Source organism: Galeopterus variegatus, unplaced genomic scaffold (genome assembly GCF_000696425.1).
Source record: "Galeopterus variegatus unplaced genomic scaffold, G_variegatus-3.0.2 Scaffold3034, whole genome shotgun sequence".
Classification (NCBI taxonomy): Eukaryota; Metazoa; Chordata; class Mammalia; order Dermoptera; family Cynocephalidae; genus Galeopterus; species Galeopterus variegatus.
Window position 1 is genome coordinate 1,857 of NW_007729145.1, and position 18,996 is coordinate 20,852.

Here is an 18,996-nt window from a genome sequence, read left to right on the forward strand (position 1 = left end):
CCTCGGTGAGTGCGCATGCGCAGGGGCGAGTGGCCCGGGGCGCGTCGGTGGACGTGGGACCTCAGCTGGCTGCCAGTCGTCGCCCAGCTCCTTGGCCAAGAGGGAGCTCGGCGTTTGGAGTCAGCCAGACATTTCGTGTCCCTATCAGGTGGTCCGTGCTCTCCAAGCCTCAGCATATTAACCTGTAAAATGGGCACACGAGGTTGGGAAGATATCATGAATGTTGTCCTAAGCAAGGGCCTGGCAACACCAGAGATCAGATCACCTAGTAAATGCTGCTATTTTTATTAGGGAAGATCAATCATTATCACAAAAGAAACCCCAGCCACCTGGGCGGGGCAGAGGGAACACTCCCTGGGCCTCCCATTTAACTGGGACCCAGACGTGAGGGGCCTCAGAGGGGACAAATGGCTGGAGTCTCAGTTCCTGGCTTGGAGGAGCTGGAGGGAGACAGTATAATATAGCAGGTAAGACAGGGAGCTTCAGAAAGGCTCGCCTGGGTCCCAGTCCCCGTTCTGCAGCTCCCCAGCTTTGTAGCCCCGGGTAGGTCGCCTCACCTCTCGTGCCTCATTTGGGAAACGGGAATAACGGTCAAACCTCCCGCAGAGAACTGGGACGAGGACCAAGCAGGCAATAATTGCAAAGCCTCTGGACGTGCCGGGCCCAGAGTAAGCGAGCAATGCGTGGCGAGCACTGCTCTCAGCGGCGACCTCGCAGGGCTGTGGGGGCTGCTGTTCATTGCGCATCGACTGCATGTCTGGCTATTCTGAGCAGGAATCCAGCAGGAAACAAACTAGACAAAAGTCCCTGTCCTGAAGAGGTTGACATTCTTGTGGTCACGACAAAATAAAGAAATAAACAATATAATCTATAATATATAAAAATATAGAACATGTAAGATACAGATTTGCATAGATATCCAATTTTATTATTATTACGCAGACTGTATTATTGGACATAGAAGTATTAAGTTATTGCTGAGTTTTGGGGGGGGCGGCTGGCCCGTATGGAGATTCGAACCCTTGGCCTTCTCAGCACCAGGCTCTCCAGTTGAGCTAACCAGCCAGCCCCTGTTTTTATTGCTATGACTCCTACTTTATGTATTACTGCCACACCGTTATTACTAGAAGACAGTGAACGATATTAATCCGAGCTCTCAGGTGAAAGGGACAGGGCGTCCCAGGCTACTGCTGCCCCCACCCTTCAAGCAGGAATAAGGACGGGGGTGTCCTTAGGGTGGAGTTGGAGGGGCTCCAATTCCTCTCCTGCCCCGGTCCCAGGGGAGGAGGAGGGAGAGAAAATAGCATTGATTAAACTCGCAATAAATCACCATTTAAATTTAAATAATCCAGCTTCCCAGGCGGTAATTAGGCGAATTGACTGGCGCCGAGAGAATGCGGCATTAGCGCCTCTGATTACTGTCATTACCGCGAACAACACGTGCGCCGGCGGGGGATAAACATCTTGTCTATTGTCCCAGAGCTCGAGGCGGGCAGGGTGCGGGGGGCCCAGAGCGTCTCCCTGGGGTCCAGCCCCCCCAGAACTTGGGTGGGCATTCCGAGGCTCCGAGGCGGCAGGGGCTTGATGAAGTCACACACGGAGGTGGCAGACCACGGACTCAGCGACCCCCGCCTGTACGCGGAAACCAAGTGGGCTGTGTGGGCCCAGTCATGCGTAGACTCCTCTAGTCCAAAACTGGGAAGTCAGGGACTGGCGGATCAGTTCAGTTGGTTAGAGCACAGCCTTAAAACACCAAGGTCCCGGGTTCGGATCCCCTTACCGCCAACCGCCAAAAAAAAAGGAAATCGTGGGTTGGGCATTTCCAGCCAAGCAGGGTCCCTAACAAGAGGCCAAGCATGTGCTTTCATAATTCAGATGAGGAAACTGAGGACAGCTTCTTAACTGAAGTCAGAGAGCAAAGCATTGTGCCTCCCCCTCTCCGAAGGGGACGGGGCTTCTACAGCCCTCTCAATAATAATAGCAATAATGTACAACCCACGTGTCACACACTGTACTAAGCACTGTGTACAAAGTAACTTGCCTCACCCTCTGGGAAATCGTGGGAGGGAGGCACTATTATGATTCCCATTTTATAGAAGTGGAAAGCCAAGGCCCAGAGACGTGGAGCTGTTTGTCCAAGGTCACACAGTCAGGAAGGGACCCCAGGATTCAAACGCAGATGGCCTGGATCCAGAGTCCACCTTCTCCACCACCGTACGTGGCATGGCATGAGTCCTACCTGTAGGTCTCAAACCCTTTGAGCTTAGTCTGCCATCTGTAAAATGGGGCAACAGGTGTTAGAGTCTAACCCCGGGTCTCTGAGTCTAGGGGGAGACAGACTTGTCCTCACGTCAGCATCTCCCTGTTTATCCAGCAAACTCCCATTGAATACCTTCCCTGTGCCAGGCACTGGTCTAGGTGCTGGCGACACAGCAGGGAACAGGACAAAGTCTCTGTCCACAAGGGTGAACCCCCAAACCCTACACCCAAGGCCCGTGCCCCGTCCCTCCCCAACCTCATCTTCTGCCCCTGTCACCTCTTCACTCCCCCTGCTGACACTGGCCTCCTTGCTGTTCTTCAGAGAAGCATGTTGTGTTCCCACCTCAGGGCCTTTGCGCTTGCCCTGCCCTCCGCCGGGAGCTCCCTTGCCTCAGAATGTCAGCTCTTCAGCGAGGCCTTCCCTGACCTCCTCACTAAACATGGCAACACCAGCCCTGCCCTCCAGCACTCCCTGCCTCGCTTCTGTCCATAGCACTGTCGTCACCTCTGACGCTATGTATTTATGTACCTTGTTTATTGTGTGTCTCTCTTCCATAGCCCTTTGGTCACCTGGGGTGCAGTAATGGCTCAAGATATAGTTGTTGGGTGACCGTGGAACTGGGTAAGTGTAGGAGGGGTGACATCTTCAGTCACAGGTTAGGTATGGCCTCTCTGAGAAGTGATCATTGAGCTGAGACTCCGAGGAGGTGAGGGAGCAGGCTCTGAGAAGAGCTGGAAGACAGCAGCCCAGCAGAGGGAAGGCAGGGGCAAAGGCCCTTTGGCAGGCGGGAATCCGCTCGCTGGGCACGGCCAGCCATGAGGCCCACGGGACGGGCTGCAGAGGAGTAGGTGAGTGGGGGTTGATCACGAAGTGGTCAACGGGGGCCGTGGGGTGCAGGGCCTCGTGGGTGGTGGTGAGCTGGGAGACTCAGAGGTGGTGTGAGCCCAGTGGGGAGGCAAGTGCTTGATCCAGGAGGGAGGTGGGCAGCTAGACCTGGTGGGCCAGGGGCCCAGGTGCAGTCAGGCCCAGTCCTCTAGCTTGTTGAAAATCCCGTGGCAGCCAGAGATAGAAAGGGGTCAAAGCGGACTCCAGGGAACTACCTCGAATGCTAGAGGTGCCCCGAAGTGATTCACAGTAATGCTGATAAGAATCCTGGCAGAACTCTACTTTTAGGCACCTACCGTGTGCCTGGCTTTGTGCTATGGAGGCACTCCCCATGCAGGGACACATCCCACTCCATCGCTAGACCCATTTTACAGATGAGGCTGAGGAAAGGACAGGCGGAAGTGCCCCATGCATGGTCCAGCCCCATTGTCCCTCTCCATGGGGACCCCTCCACCCCCCACAGTGTTCAGGCCTACTCCCAGGGAGCTAGGCTTTTGGTGGTAGGCGGCGTTTCCTCTCCCAGAACTTCCCGTGGGTAGTATGTCCCAGCCCTCTTCTCCAGTACCCTGGATCAGCAAAGCCCTTCAGGGCAGTTGAGACTGAGAGGGAAAGGGGGACCCTTGTTCAGGCCTACTCCCAGGGAGCTAGGCTTTTGGTGGTAGGCGGCGTTTCCTCTCCCAGAACTTCCCGTGGGTAGTATGTCCCAGCCCTCTTCTCTAGTACCCTGGATCAGCAAAGCCCTTCAGGGCAGTTGAGACTGAGAGGGAAAGGGGGACCCTTAAAATGTGGAGGTGGCCTTGGCTTTTCCCTTCTGTCCCCTTTCTGCCCCTCGGTCCCCATCTCTTTATCCCTGTCTCCCCTCTTTCTGTCCCTGGATCCTCCCCCTCTACTGCCAGGTCTCACCCTCTCTGCCCCGGGTCTCCCCCAACTCCTGAGTCCCCCTCTCTCTACCTCAGGCCCCCCTCTCTCCCCCTGGGTGCCCCCATCCCTGCCCCTGGGTTACCCCCTCGCCTCTGCAGGAGATGATGACAACCGGGACAGGCTCTTAGAAAAACCTCCTCGAATATTTTTGAAATGAGTAAGTGACGTTTGGGGTTTGGATATGAGGAAGGGGAAGACCTGGGAGTAGTGAACAGCCACCTGCTGAATTTGGGGCCAGAGGAATAGGGGCATTTGGAGGGGAGAGGAGGGAACGTAGCAGGAGTCGGGGAGTTGGTGAGATTGGGGAGGTGGGTGGCGGGGGTAATGAGACACATCGCTCAGTGGTGGGAGACAGACACTGGGGGCCCCTATCACAGGGGCCATGGCCTGTGTGTGGGGAACAGCAGGTCCCCGAGCCCTCCACCTAACACACACCCTCATCCCGACGTGCCCATTAGTGCTGTTAATTGCAGCGGCTTGGTCTGACCCGGGCTGATCCTGTGAGAGGGAAAATGAAGGAATTAGCAAAAATGACAGGGGAAAATTGCGACAATTAGCAGGCAGCATTGTTCCCGCCTGTCACCTGGCTGGTTCGAGCTGCATTTCGGGGGAGGGGTCCCCAACACCCCCCCTCGGTTATTGTTCCTGGAGCTCTAGTCAGGGGTGGAGGCAGGGAGGAATCACCAGGAAGATGTGGGGCTTCTCCTGGGAGAAGGAGGCTTGGCCCAGACACTAGGGGGGACTGGGGGCCACGTCCTGATGGGGAAGGGGGTGGGGTATCGCTGCCTGGTTTTTCAGTGATCTGGTGATTAACAATAGTAATCGCACTATTAATACTAATCCCAGCTCTGTATTTGGCAGCACCTGCTGTGTGCCAGGCCTGAGCTAGGCCCATTCTGTTAAGCTGACTGAATGCTTAACCAGCCTGGGAGGTCAGTGCTTTTAGCAAACCCACTTGACAGAGGAGCAAACTGAGGCACAGACAGGCAAAGGGAATGGTCCCAGTGCAGGCAGCCAGGGAGGAAGAGTGCTGGGGCTTGACATCAGACCTGGATCCTTAGACCCACAGGAAGTAGATGCTTGGTGACCCTTTGGGTTGCTGGGTCCTTCCCCTGCCTCCCCAAAGTTCCCGGCACCTCACTGTCAGCACTGGGCCTCGATCTCCCTTGGGTCACCCAGGAGTCCTGGATGGGAACAGAGTCACGGACCTCTGCGTCTCTGCCCACCCCCAGCATGCGGTCCAGGGCCCTGGCTCCTTGCAGTAGGGGGGATGGGGCAGGGGGCCTGTGTCTCTCTTTGCCTCTGTCTCATTCGCCATCTCTGTCTCTCTGTTCCTGTCTTTCTCTGTATCTGTCTCTCTCTGTGTATCTCTTTTCCCATCTCTCCATTTCTCTCTTTGTTTTTGGCAGCTGGCCTGCATGGGGATCTGAGCCCTTTACCTGGTGTTATCAGCACTAAGCTCTAACCAACTGAGATAACTGGCCAGTCCCCTCTCCATCCATCTCTTTATATCTCTCTGTCTTTAACTCCCTCTCTATCTCTCTATCTCTGTCTCAATTTCTCTGTGTCTATATATGTCTCTGTCCCTATCTCTTTTTTAAAAAAATATTTATTGAGGTGAAATTTACATAACATAAAATTATCCGTTTTAAAGTGTAAACACCACCTCTATCTAGTTCCAAAATATTTCCATCACCCCAAAAAGAAACTCCGTGTACCCATTAAGCAGCCTCTCCCCAGCCCCTGGCAATCACTAACTTGCTTTCTGCTCCTTGGATTTGCCAATTCTGGTCATTTCTTATAAATGGACTCACACAATATGTGGCCTTTTGGGTCTGGCTTCTTTAACTAGCATCATGTTTTCAAGTTCCATCCATGTTGTGGCATGTGTCAGTGATTCATTCCTTTTTATGGCCCAATAATATTCCTTTGGATAAACACACAACATTTTATTCATCCGTTCATTAGTTGATGGACACTTGGGTTGTTCCCACCTTTTGGTTGTTGTGAATAATGCTGCTATGAACGTACATGTGCAAGTATTTGTTACAACGCCTGTTTTCAACCCTTTTGGTTACATGTATACTGAGAAGTAGAGCTGCTGGCTCACATGGTAATTCAATGTTGACTTATCGAGGAACCACCAAACTGTTTCCATAGTCACTGCACCGTTTTACAGTCCTATCAGCAATGCACCAGGGTTCCAGTTTCTCCACATCCTCACCAACACTTATTTTCTGTTTTGTTTTGTTTTTAATTCTGGCCATCCTAGTGGGTGTGAAGTGGTGTTTCATTATGGTTTTGATTTGCATTTCTCTAATGATTAATGATGTTGAGTATCTCTCTTTATTGGCAATTTGTATATCATCTTTGGAGAAAGATCAAGTCCTTTGCCCATATTTGAATAGGGTTGTCTTTTTATGGTTGAGTTGTAATGTCTCTCTTTCTCTCTGTTCCTTTATTTTTATTTATTTATTTTCTTTAAAGACCAGGGAGGGGATCTCAACCCTTGACTTGGTGTTGTCAGCACCACGCTCAGCCAGTGAGCGAACCGGCCATCCCTCTATGGGATCCGAACCCGCGGCCTTGGTGTTATCAGCACCGCACTCTCCCGAGTGAGCCACGGGCCGGCCCTCTCTCTGTTCCTTTATATCCCCCTGTCTGTCTCTCTCTGTCAGTCTGCTCTCTGCCTCCCTCCCGTCCTTCAGGTCTGAGCTCAGATGCCCCCTCCGTAGCCCTAACCCTATATTATTCATTTCACGCCGCTGTTTGGTTTGTCATAGCACTGGCCACAAATGACAATTCTATATTTGTTAGTTTCTTGTTTGTTGTTCATCTACACCTGGCCTGCGAGGTGTAGGCCATTCTGTCCTGGTCTCCTCTGTGTCCCCAGCACTATCTTGTACAGGACCTGTGAACTGTAGGCATTCAGAAAGCTTTTGCTGACTGAGTGAATGAATGAATGAATTCCTCTATACATCCCATGGTCTAGCTCTCTGTCTCTGTGTGTCTTAGTCACTATGTTTGTCTCACTGTCTGGCCCACCTCTGCCCTCCACATACCCCAGATCTCTTCCCCCACATGGCCCACAGACCCTGGAATCAATACCTCAAGATGGCTGCAGGCCCAGGAGGGAGAGAGAGAGATTTGTAGACTGGCTCCCTGGGGGACTGCCCAGGCCAGGGTCAGCCAGTCCAATAGGCCCTGGCTTTATCCCTCCCTCTACCCTCAGCCCCAAGCCGCAGGGGCCCGGCCGCGCTGGTCACTGAAGTCTTCGAGCAGCACCTGGGAGGACACATCTTACAGGTGAGGCTCCTTCCCTGCCTACTGCTCCCTGCTGCCACCTGGTGGCTTCTGCCACGGAACAACAGCCTCTTCTCCAGCGTTTATCCCGTGGGGAGCAAAACTGGGAATCTGGATGCTCCGCCTCCCCTCCTGCCTGCCCCTTCCAAGGGCCATGGAAGCCTCCCCCCCACCAGAACAATCCATCCCAGGTGGAGAACCTCCCTTACCACTTGTCGGGTGGACAGATTGATGCCAGGCCTTCCCTTCTCCCCTCCCTGTCTCTCCCAACTCCAGTCCCTGGATGGCTTCGTGTTTGCCTTGAACCAAGAAGGAAAATTCCTGTACATCTCAGAGACAGTCTCCATTTATCTGGGTCTCTCACAGGTAAGGGGCCCCAGTGGGCAGTCTGGACTGGCTCAGCCACCATCTTCCTTGCCTGGCCCATGCATGTCTTTCTCTCTCCTGGCCTCAACCATCCCAGCATGAAAAAAATGGACTGGACCTCTGGTTCCCAAAGTGTGTTCCTTGGAACCCCACATAGCACACAACGTGGCTCATCTGCAGGAGCAGGGGAGGATTATTAAAGTAACAAGCCAAAACAGGAAAGCAAATAGCTGAAAAATCAGTTTGCCAATCATTGGTGGCCAGATTGGCCAACACTTATTTCTTCTTAACAATTTTAAAAGTTTACAGCAATTCCTACTGGAAGGGTTTGAGGTTTGCCAGCTTTGCAAGACTTCTGTGGCATTTTAGTTGACTGGTTTGCATTTTGTTCTTTGTTTCAGCTTGCTGTTTTTGCCCCAGCTCCTGCAGCTGGAGGCTAAAATTATAAAGGGAGGGCAGGGAGAAGCCAGAAGCCCCCATCCTTGGAGTCCTGGCTTCTTACAGCATCTCAGCCATTTGCCAATCCATTCAATACAAATTGCCATCAACTTTTATCATTTTTACAAACATTTTGGCAAATGGGAAATTTGGGAAATTCAGCGCACTGGTAGTTTATCCCTTGTGAGCAGCTCTTCAGTGAGTTGTTAGAGATTCCTGGAGGAGGAAGACCTTGAAAGGAGGGGAATTTGGACAAGAGGAAGGGAGGGAGGAAGAGTAAAGGAGAGGCTTGAAGCTGGTGTGGGGGAGGGTTCAGGGAGGGAGAGGAGCCAGAGGGATGAGGGATAGAGGGACGCATGTAACCCCAAGGTGCAGGGCAGTGGGAGCCGCGAGAGGTTTCTGGGGAGAGCCGTGGTCAGATCAGTGACTTGTGGAGGGGTCTCTGAGTGGGGAACTGGAGGCCAGAAGACCAGTGAGGATGCTGGGCAGGAGCACTCCCAGTGGGGAGAAGACGGGGGACTGCACTGCAGGAGACAAGGACAGAGATCTCTGTGGGAGGTAGAATTGAATGTGAAAGTGCCTAACTTTAAGGTTCTAATTCTTTAAAGAGTTTGAAAACCATTCCACTGTTTGTATTCTGAGTTCCATTCCAGCTGGGACACCCTGTGATTCATGTCAGTGCGCAGCTGTTTGCTGTAAGGAATGGCAGTGAATAAGCAAGAGTTAGGAAAATGGAGGCTCTGACACCCCCACACCCTGCCCCAACACGCCCGAGAGAGAGAGAGAGAGAGAGAGAGAGAGAGAGAGAGAGAGAGAGCGCCCCTTCTTCACGGAGTAGGCAGGGGCAGAAAAGCCTTAAATAAACATTAGGTGTGAAGCAGGAAGGCAGGAGAAGAGCCTAAACTGCAACCTCCTTTTAAAAGGTAAATTTTTTTTTTCTAATGAACACACAAGACTGGCATGAAGCGCGCCTGCGTGCAGGCGAGGAAGCCAGGGTGAGCCTGGCAGGCGAGTCACGGCGCGCGCACCCCACCCGCTTCCTGTATTCCCCTCCATTGCCGGCAGGTGGAGCTGACGGGCAGCAGCGTCTTCGACTACATCCACCCCGGGGACCACTCCGAGGTGCTGGAGCAGCTGGGGCTTCGGGCCCCGAACCTGGGGCCCTCCACCCCGCCCTCCGTCTCCTCCTCTTCCTCTTCTTCCTCGCTTGTGGATACCCCTGAGATCGGTAATTATGAGGACCCCGAAAGAATGAAGCCTGAGGATAGGTCAGGGACGCTTGGCACACTGTATCCAGCTGTACCTCTTTTGTACAAAACCCACTCTCGTTAGAGTTGTGCAAAGCAAGTCTTTGTAAAACTTACCAGAGTCTAAATTGAAGCGGTGAGACATGGTTGCCTAAAATAGCCTAAGCTCCTAAGATTGCCTGGCTTCCCCAGATTTGAGCTTTAGAAAAGACCCCTCTGGCTGCTAACTGGAGGTGGGAGTGGCTTATTGGGCATTAACATTGTGCTGTGCCTTTAAGTCCATTATTGCACTGGGTCCTACCCCAACTCCACAAGGCAGTAGCTATTATTATCTCCATTTTACAGAACAGAAAACTGAGGCACAACACAGAGAGGTTAATTGCCTCAGGTCACACAACTGTAAGTGATTGAATTGGACTCCAGCCTAGTTTTGTCCAGTGCCAGGATTTGTGCTCCTAATCCTTATCTTCAGTAGAAATTTCCACTCCCGTGTTAGGGAGGGAGGGTGTTGGAGATTACCATGAAAGCTCCTTTTAGCTCTGAGATGTTGAGTATTTGTTACAACGCCTGTTTTCAACCCTTTTGGTTACATGTATACTATGTATACTAGTTTGCCTATGAGGCAAACTATCCTGTAAATAGGATTTTGCTAGATAGAGGTCCCCAACTTACAGCTTTATGATAGTGCAAAAGTGATAAGCAGTCAGTGGAACCTGTACTTAGGCACCCACACAACCATTCTATTTCTCACTTTCAGTACCGGAGCACAAATAAATTAATAATAAATTAGATGTGATATTCGACACTTTCTTATAAAACACTTTTTGTTAGATGATTTTGCCCAACCGTAGGCTAATGTAAGCATTCTGAGCACGTTTAAGATAGGCTAGGCTAAGCTGTGATGTTCGATGGTTAGGCGTATTAAATGCATTTTTGACACGATATTTTCAGCTTACTATGGGTTTATTGGGATGTAACCCCATTGTAGGTCAAGGAGCGTTTGTATTGGGTTTACTTAACAACAAAAACATCTGAGATGTCAGCCATGCTTGCCAGCTTGGGGAGATGTCTGTAATACATGTGGGACTATTGGGGAGTGTGACTGTGTTTGTATCTGAGTTTGAGGCACAGGGTCATCTGTGTGTGAGTATAGTTATAAGACTGTATAGTGGGATTTACAGAATAATCTGGTTTTGTTTTATTTGTTGCTGTTCCCTGTTCTGTGCCAGGCCCTGTGCTGGGGACACAGTAGTGACCATGACAGTCCCAGCCCCACCCTCCTGGGGCTCACAGTCCAGTGGGGGAAACTGACCTGTCCCAAGACAATGACAACCCAGACCGAGCAGGGCTGGGATGGGGGAGCTTACAGGGGGCAGCTGACCCAGCCCAGGGGTCAGGGAGGGCTTCCTGGAGGAGAGTTTGAGCTAAAGAGGCGGCTTTCTTCTAAAGACCCTAGGGAGCTATGGCAGGTTCAGAGCAGGGGAGGGACAGGGTCAGATTTAAGCTTTAGAAAGACCTGGCTGGCTGCCGCATGGATGGGAGGTTAGTGTATGCTGTCTCAGTGAGCTTGGAGAACCATTAGATATGTCTCTCTCTGAGTGTGTCATGACCCTGTGGGTATTCCGTGTCCATGTTGGGCTGGCTTTGCCAGGGGTGGAGGTGGCCTGTGTGTTTCTTCATCAGGACCCCATACCCTTCCACACTCTCCACCCCAGAGGCCAGCCCCACCCAGGTGCTTCCCACCTCCCGGGTCCAGGAGCGCTCCTTCTTCATCCGCATGAAATCCACCCTCACCAAGAGGGGGCTACACGTCAAGGCCTCAGGGTACAAGGTGGGTGTGGGTCATCTGGCCCTAGCCCCTGACTCCCAAGTACCCTCACCCCTGAGAGAGCACCTGCATTCCTGCCAGCTATGTCGCAGGTCCGAGAGTGACTAAGGGAGCCAGGCTGGTGACTTCACTAGCTGCAGAGAACCAGACCTGGAAGTGGGGGCCACACACTGCCCCCTGTGCCCCGGCACCTGTGGATGACAGATGGAACCTGGCCCGGGGTTCTGGTTCTGGTCCTCCTGCCCCACTGGTCCCACTTTGCCCCTCTAACCACACCCACTGCCAGCAGGTCATCCATGTGACCGGGCGCCTTAGAGCCCGCGCACTGGGCCTTGTGGCCCTTGGCCACACGTTGCCCCCAGCCCCACTGGCTGAGCTGCCTCTACATGGACACATGATCGTCTTCCGTCTCAGCCTGGGTCTCACCATCCTTGCTTGTGAGAGCAGGTACCCGGGTTGGTGGCTGAGGTGGGGTGGGTGGGGGTGCACAGGAGACCTGGGGTATGTGGGAAGTGGGAAGGGCACTGGGGAGCCACAGAAGACAGAAGAGTAGGGAGGAGCAGGGGTGATGGAAAGAAGGGCGTGAAGGCTGGGAGGCAAGGGTGGCCACTGGGGTCTGGCCCAGGGTGGGGCCTTTAGGATGGAGAAGGGGCTGGTGTCATGGCGTGCTTCTGCAGAGCTGTGCCCCTCCCAGAGCCCATCTCTTTCTCTGATCTCTGATCTCTCATCCATTCCTTCTCCTGCACCACGCAGTGGGGAAAAATTAAATAGTGAAATAGTTCCCATGCTCTGAGTATCTCCAGAGTGCCTGGGGCCTTGCCACATGTCAGGGGCATCATCTGCTTGAATGCTCATAGCCGACCCAGGAGGGACACTATTATTATGCCCATTTTACAGAAAGGAAAACAGAGGCAGAACTCTCCAGAGCAAGTGTGTAACCCAGGGTGACTCTGGAGCCAACTCTACCTCTTTCCCCCACCCCATGGTCTTGGACTCCTTCTCCTGTCTTCTCTCTGTTGCCCACAGAGTCAGTGATCACATGGACCTGGGGCCCTCGGAGCTCGTGGGCCGCAGCTGCTACCAGTTTGTCCATGGACAGGATGCAACCAGGATCCGCCAAAGCCACCTGGACTGTGAGATATGCCTCCACTAAGCACCACCCCACACCTGAGTACCCCCCACTGCCCTGTTCCCTAGAAGTCCTTCTTCAGGGCTGATCACAGGCCCTCCTGCTGTACCTTATAGCTCCAGGAGCTCAATTCAGCACAGAAAGGGCAGCAAGGAGACTCAGCAACAGCTCAGGGTGTGGGGTGGGAATAAGGGGGACTGTCTCTCTGACCCACCCTTAGAAGCCCAGGACGCCTCGATGCTGGGTTAGCTCTCACACACTCTGACTGTTTCCCTTTCTGTGCTTTTGTCTTTCTCTCTTCTCCCCATTGTCTCACCCTTTCTGTCTCCCTGTCCACCCCCCTCTGCTGGTCTTCCTCTCCCTCTCTGCCTGTCCCCTCCTGTCCACCTGTCTCTCTGTCTTGCCCGCATCCCTTCCGGTCTCTCCCTGCCCCTGCACTGGGCTCAGTGCTGGACAAGGGGCAGGTGATGACTGGTTACTACCGCTGGCTGCAGCGCGCTGGGGGCTTTGTGTGGCTGCAATCCGTGGCCACCGTGGCTGGGAGCGGGAAGAACCCCGGGGAGCACCACGTGCTCTGGGTCAGCCACGTGCTCAGGTGAGGGCTGTGCCCCGCCCTACCCACAGAGGGCTCAGAGCCCCCTCCCAGAGATCCTGCCGTCTCTCCCAACTTCGGGGTAGAGGCTCTCCAGGGAGGGCTTCTAGAACAGGACAAGCCTGGAGGAGTCTAAAAACATGAAGGGGACCCTACCCACAGAGGGCTCAGAGCCCCCTCCCAGAGATCCTGCCGTCTCTCCCAACTTCGGGGTAGGGGCTCTCCAGGGAGGGCTTCTAGAACAGGACAAGCCTGGAGGAGTCTAAAAACATGAAGGGGAAAGGGGGACAGGGAGAAGCCTGGAGATGGAATGGTCTTGCTTATAGGAGACAGACAGGAGCCACGGGGAGGGGACAGTATCTGTGAGAGAGGCAGGGGCAGGTCCACAGCAGTTTCAGGCCCAGGTTGAGGGTCTGGACTTGACTCTGGGGCACTGGGGAGCCATGGCAGGCTCTTACCAGGGGAGGGCCACAGAGCAGAGCAACTGATGGAAAGAAGCCAGAGGTGGGGAAGGCATTTTAAGCAGGAGGCACAGCCGAGACAAAGGCCAAGAGCAACAGCCTGACCTGTCTGAGGAACTAAAGGTAGTGTTCGGGGCTGGAGTATAAAGTCGTGAGACAGGCTGAGGATAACTGTAGGGCCTTTTGTCTCGGGGCACTAGGGAGCTATAGAAGGCTTTAGAGCTAGAGAGGGTCACAGTCAAATCTGCTTTTTGTAAAAACCCCTCTGGCTGCGTGTAGAGTGGGGGGAGGGGGGCTGAGGGACAAGACAGGTGCTGGGGGTTCAGGGAGGAGGCTGGGGCAGGTCCTGGGAAATGAGGGACTCCAAGGGTGGAAAGGGGAGGAGGCCATATTCTGCTCAGGTCTCTGGCTTTGCTGGGCCTGGATTTGGGCTCCTAAGTGGAGCAGCAGATTTGGAAGGAAGATGCTGAGGTGCCCAAGGGACCAAATGGTGACATCCAGGTGGCCACCACCTGTATGGGTCTGGCCTTAGAACAGAGGGCCAAACTGGGCTTAAAACCAACCTGGAGTTTAGGGGTCTGGTGATGAGCCCTTTAAATGCCTGGGGAGGCCGAGCCCGTGGCGCACTCGGGAGAGTGCGGCGCTGGGAGTGCAGCAGCGCTCCCGCCGCGGGTTCGGATCCTATATAGGGATGGCCGGTGCACTCACAGCGCTCACTGGCTGAGCGCGGTGCGGCCGGTCTCAAAAAATAAATAAATAAAAATAAATAAATGCCTGGGGGAGGTCCACATTCACTAGTGGGGTTGTCTACACTCATAATGGTGGAGGGGAAGTCTACACTCACTGCTGTGAGTCGGGTGGGGCTAGAGGGAGCCTTCACTCACCAGAAGCTGGACAGCCCGGGACCTCTAGCTCCCAACACCATCCATCTTGTCCCCAGCCAAGCTGAGGGTGGCCAGACACCTCTGGATGCCTTCCAGCTTCCAGCCAGCATGGCCTGTGAGGACGTGTCCAGCCCAGGGCCGGAACCCACAGGTAAGCCCCACCTCCTACCTCAGTCCCTGAAAAGCTCTGAGGGACCTTTGGGACCTGCTTTCCAATCCAGAAGCCACTAGCCACATGTGGCCATTTATATTAACATTGAAAATTAAAAGTCTATGCCCTCAGTCATACTGGCTACATTTCAAGTGCTCAGTAGCCACATGTGGCCAGTGGCTGCCTTGTGGGACAGTATATAGAATATTTTCATTACCATGGAAAGTTCTATCCTGGAAAGTTCTACTGAATAGCACAAGTCAAGACCAGGGTTTCTCAATCCCCAGCTCTACTGACATTTTAGGGCCAGGTGATTCTTTGTTGTGGGGCTGTCCTGTGCACTGTAGGATGTTTAACAGCATCCCTGGCCTTGGCCCACTAGATGCCAGTAGCACCCTCCTCCCAGCTGTGACAAGCAAGAATGCCTTCAGACATTGCAAGGTGTCTCCTGGAGAACAAAACTGTTCCCAGCTGAGAACCCCAGGTCTAGCCCACTGAGCACAATTCCATTCCACAGAAGGGAAGACTGAGGGAGGGGAACTCACACACACAGCGCCCTTCTGACTCTTCCCCTTACAGAGCCAGAGCCCCCAGTGGGAGAGAAGCAGGCTGCCCCCCCGGATGAGAACGAGGCCTCCGAGACACAGGGCAAACGCATCAAACTGGAGCCCGGTCCGAGGGAAACTAAAGACTCAGAGGACAGTGGGGACGAGGAGCTGTCCAGCCACCCGGCCTCACCGCGGCCCGAGTTCACCTCTGTCATCCGGGCAGGGGCCCTGAAGAGGGCCCCGGTGCAGCCGTGGGGCCTGGCGCCTGCCGGGGACCCCGCACCAGCCCTCCTGCATGCAGGCTTCCTGCCGCCCGTCGTGCGGGGCCTGTGCGCGCCCAGCACCATCCGCTATGGCCCCACGGAGCTGGGCCTCATGTATCCCCATCTGCAGAGGCTGGGCCCGGCTCCCCCACTCCCAGAGGCCTTTTACCCAACCCTGGGCCTGCCTTACCCTGGGCACACGGGCACCAGGGGGCAGCGGAAGGAGGACTGAGGACTGAGAGGGCCGCCAGAGGGATGGCGCCTCGGGGGTGGCTGAGGGCTCCACGGGCTGTGAGGGAAGGTGCTCAGCCCTCCTCGAGTATTAAACGCCTGCTCCCTTCCTGTGGCTGGGTCTTGGGGCTGGGGAGAGCTGTGCACTCCTCCCCCCGTGTCTGTCTCCTCGCCTTCCTCTCCCACGCCATCCACCTCCAGGCCCAGCCTTCCCCAAGTAACACGAACCACTACTCGGAATCTGGAGCAAGGGGTCAGGTTTTAATGTCCCAGTGCTCGGGCCGTCCAGCGCCCGGCCAGTCCCCATGGCCCTGTTGCTTACTCAGGTGGCGGCCGGCCCGCTTCATCCGGGCCTTCTGCAGTGGCCGCTCCGTCATCCTCGGGCACCAGTTCCACATCCAGCTCGAGCTGGCCCATGTAGAGGCCGACGGCACACGCCCAGAGCAGGCTGGCGGCCAGCACAGCCCCCACGCCGGCCGCTGCGCCCCCCAGCGATAGCTGCATGGGCCCCCGCAGCGCTGCCAGGCCCACAGCATACGAGGCGCCGCCCCACACCACGCACAGACCGCCCAGCAGGAAGAAGCCTGTGGAAGAAGGCGGAACCACGGTCAAGGGCGGGCAGGACCTGGGGCCCTGGACTGGGACAGGATGGGGTCGGGGGTAGTACAGGGCCAAGCTCACGGGCATGAGAAGGGATCAGAGAGGGTGTCTAGAACTTAGAGGTGGGTGTCTGGGGGTCCAGGATTAGAGGAGGGGTGGAGGCGGTCTGGAAGCAAAGACAGTGTTGGAGGGGCAGAGGCCATGCCAGGGGCTGGCAGCATGAGCCCGAGCTAGGACCCTCATATTTCTTGAGAAGTCAGATTGGAGGAGAGGAGACTCATTGCCATGCTCTGGGCCACCCACTTCAGGTGGGTCCAGTGCCCATGAGGATGGGTGGGTTGGGGGAAGGTGACACTCACCAGTAAGGGGGGGTGATTTCTGGTGGGGGAAACTGGGAGGTTCTCCATATATTATTGGCGGTTGGGATGGAACAGGAAGGAGTCTACATTTACCAGGGATGCATGCATTCCCCCGTTTGGGAGGACTGTCCACATTTCCTGGTGGGGGTGAGAGTAGGGGTCTGCACTCACCATAGGCAGCTTCCCGACCCATGTCACTCTGCATGAAGGAGATGACCCCGATGCCAGACGCCAGGAGGCCATTGCGGAACCAGGAGAGGAAGGCTGGAGAGAGCAGGAGATGGGGGGGGATCAGCATCAGGCCAAACCCTACCTCCTAAACTCCCCTCAGCCCAGACACTCAAACCGAGGGTATTGCCCTCATTCCCCCTCCATCCCATCCAGCCGCAAGGCTAACCCGCCCCAAATCCTCACCTATTCCGGGAAGCCCCGCTTCTAACCCCATCTCCCCAAACCCTCTCTCGCCTCCATCTTTGTGCCCCTCCCCCGCAAACTGCAACACTGAAGTTTCAAGACGGTCTCTGCGGAATCTGGACGAGGATCTAGAATCAAAATTGCAGAACCTCAATCTGTAGACAGGAAGACTACAAGGGGTCATCTTGTCAACCTCCTCCCCACATATGACTCCTCACAGCATGCTCTCTCACTTCTTTCTCAGACCTCTGGGGCAAACTGTTCCCCCATCCCAGGCTTCTTTCCAGTTTCCCTTCGACTTCCTTCAAATCTCCTACCGGGTATGGCCTGTCCCGAAGCCATCCACATCTCTGCTCTCTCACTTCTTTCTCAGACCTCTGGGGCAAACTGTTCCCCCATCCCAGGCTTCTTTCCAGTCTCCCTTCGACTTCCTTCAAATCTCCTACCGGGTATGGCCTGTCCCGAAGCCATCCACATCTCCCCCCAGGCAACAGGCTGGTCTCATTACAGACCCTGCACCCCACCCCATCCTACATCTAGATGCCTGGTCCGCTCCAATCTGGAACGATCACTTGAGGCCCCGCCCCGTGCAGACTAGATCGACTCTCCCTCCAATCAGCAGAGAGCTCTCCTTCTGTTGGCTGTCCCCTCCTCCAATCCAGAACTTCCTCCTCTTCTGCAGGGATCCAGGCTCTCGCTTTATGCAGCGTGGTCGTATTTGCATCCCGAATGGACCCCTATTTGCAGGCAACTCCCTCAACCCTTAGCTCTCTCTGAAAGCCTCTCTCATCTCCTATAAGGCTGCCTCTCCTAACCGGACCCCCTCTCCCCCAGTCCCCACCACACCCCATAAACCCGAACCCAACCACCCCATCTGCAAGCCCTTCCCCTAGGCGGACAGCCTGTGCTCTTGCAGCCAGCACTTCCCTGCGCTCGCTCGGACGGAAGCCCTTCTCCCTGCCGAGCCCGGGCCCTGTTTCCAGCAGAAGCCCCGCCCCCATCGCCCACTCACACGCCGACTGCTCTACTACTCGAACCCTTTCTCCTATCTGGTCAGACTCCGACCCCAGCCGCAGACCTGTCTCATGCGCTTTCCGGAGCAGCCAGGCATCCGCGCGGTCCAGCTCGGACACCGGGGGTGGCGAAGCCCCGGCGCGGGGGCCGTGGCCAGGGGCGAAGGACCCCCGGGAGACCCCGCTCCGGGGCCGCTGAGGCGGCTGCAGCGCCCCCCGGAAGCGGAGTCGGGTTAGGCGGGCGGCCCGAGCCCACCACCAGCCGCCTCCCATGATTCGCACTAGGGCCGCCGCGCCCCGCCCCGCCCCACGGGCCGCCTGTAGGCCGCAGCCCGCGTCACTCAGGCTGAGCGGCCCGTCTATTGGTTCTGCGCCCGCCACTCAGGTCTGGCGCGCAATGTCCATTGGCCGGAACGGCCGTGATTCCCTCCTCTGTCATCTGTGCCGGTAGTGCCCGTCTTACCTTGCTTATGTCGCTGGACTACGAATCCCAAAGTTCTTTGCGCCGAAGAAAGGCCAGTCTTCAGAAGCCGGAGGCGCGATGTCTGCTGGGACTTGTAGTTTAAAAAAACTTAATTCTAATGGCCAGAAAACAAAACAAAACTCAGGGTGCTTAATGCAGAGCCCCTGAAAAAGCTCGGGGAACCCAGAGGAGAGTAAAACTCACCCGTGATAGCACCAATGGGCTATTACTACTAATATTTTGTTGTATTCCCGTCCAGCTGTTTTTCTACGCAGATGTAAAATAAAGTGCTGTTTTGTTTTTGTTTTTAAAAAGATGACCGGTACGAGGATCTAACCCTTGACTTGGTGGTGTCAGCACCACGCTCTCCCAAGTGAGCCACGAGCCGGCCCCATGAAGTGCTGTTTGCCAAAATAATTTTTTTCGCATAACAGCGTATTGTAGGGGCTGGCCGGTTAGTTCGGTTGGTGAGAGCGCGGTTAGTTCGGTTCCCACACCAGCCAGCCGCCGAAAACAAAAAAGTACTGTGGGGCCGGCCCGGTGGCGCATTGTCGCCGCTTGGGAGCGCGGTGGCGCTCCCGCCGAGGGTTCGGATCCCACATGCAGACCGGTTCCCGCTCACTGGCTGAGCGAGGCGCGG

General features: G+C 55.1%; 2 protein-coding genes across 2 annotated transcripts in view; one reads left to right on the forward strand and one right to left on the reverse strand.

The window, feature by feature from the left end:
- Positions 1-15,616, forward strand: part of NPAS1 (neuronal PAS domain protein 1) — a 17,265-nt gene extending 1,649 nt beyond the window's left edge. The window contains exons 3-11 of the mRNA XM_008583778.1: positions 7,299-7,372; positions 7,646-7,735; positions 9,239-9,401; positions 11,136-11,251; positions 11,538-11,695; positions 12,275-12,381; positions 12,825-12,972; positions 14,371-14,465; positions 15,045-15,616. Coding sequence (XP_008582000.1) covers positions 7,299-7,372; positions 7,646-7,735; positions 9,239-9,401; positions 11,136-11,251; positions 11,538-11,695; positions 12,275-12,381; positions 12,825-12,972; positions 14,371-14,465; positions 15,045-15,508 — 1,415 coding nt within the window. The 3' untranslated portion in view covers positions 15,509-15,616. The remainder of the gene's footprint in view (positions 1-7,298; positions 7,373-7,645; positions 7,736-9,238; positions 9,402-11,135; positions 11,252-11,537; positions 11,696-12,274; positions 12,382-12,824; positions 12,973-14,370; positions 14,466-15,044) is intronic.
- A 131-nt stretch (positions 15,617-15,747) lies between these two features.
- Positions 15,748-18,178, reverse strand: TMEM160 (transmembrane protein 160). Its single transcript, XM_008583773.1, has 3 exons — positions 17,959-18,178; positions 16,638-16,730; positions 15,748-16,091 (listed from the first exon to the last, which is right to left on the reverse strand). Exons 1-3 carry the CDS (start codon positions 18,164-18,166, stop codon positions 15,826-15,828), a joined length of 567 nt encoding a protein of 188 aa, XP_008581995.1. The 5' UTR covers positions 18,167-18,178; the 3' UTR covers positions 15,748-15,825.
- Between the last annotated feature and the right edge of the window lie 818 nt (positions 18,179-18,996).

What these genes read in the sequence shown, in the direction of transcription:
- TMEM160 (XM_008583773.1), bottom strand. Translation starts at nt 18,166, where the DNA reads ATGGGAGGCGGCTGGTGGTGGGCTCGGGCCGCCCGCCTAACCCGACTC. An exon ending in CCGGAAAGCGCATGAGACAG is followed by an intron (nt 16,731 to 17,958) that starts GTCTGCGGCTGG and finishes TGCTCTCTCCAG; the next exon opens with CCTTCCTCTCCTGGTTCCGC. An exon ending in GGGTCGGGAAGCTGCCTATG is followed by an intron (nt 16,092 to 16,637) that starts GTGAGTGCAGAC and finishes CTTCTTCCACAG; the next exon opens with GCTTCTTCCTGCTGGGCGGT.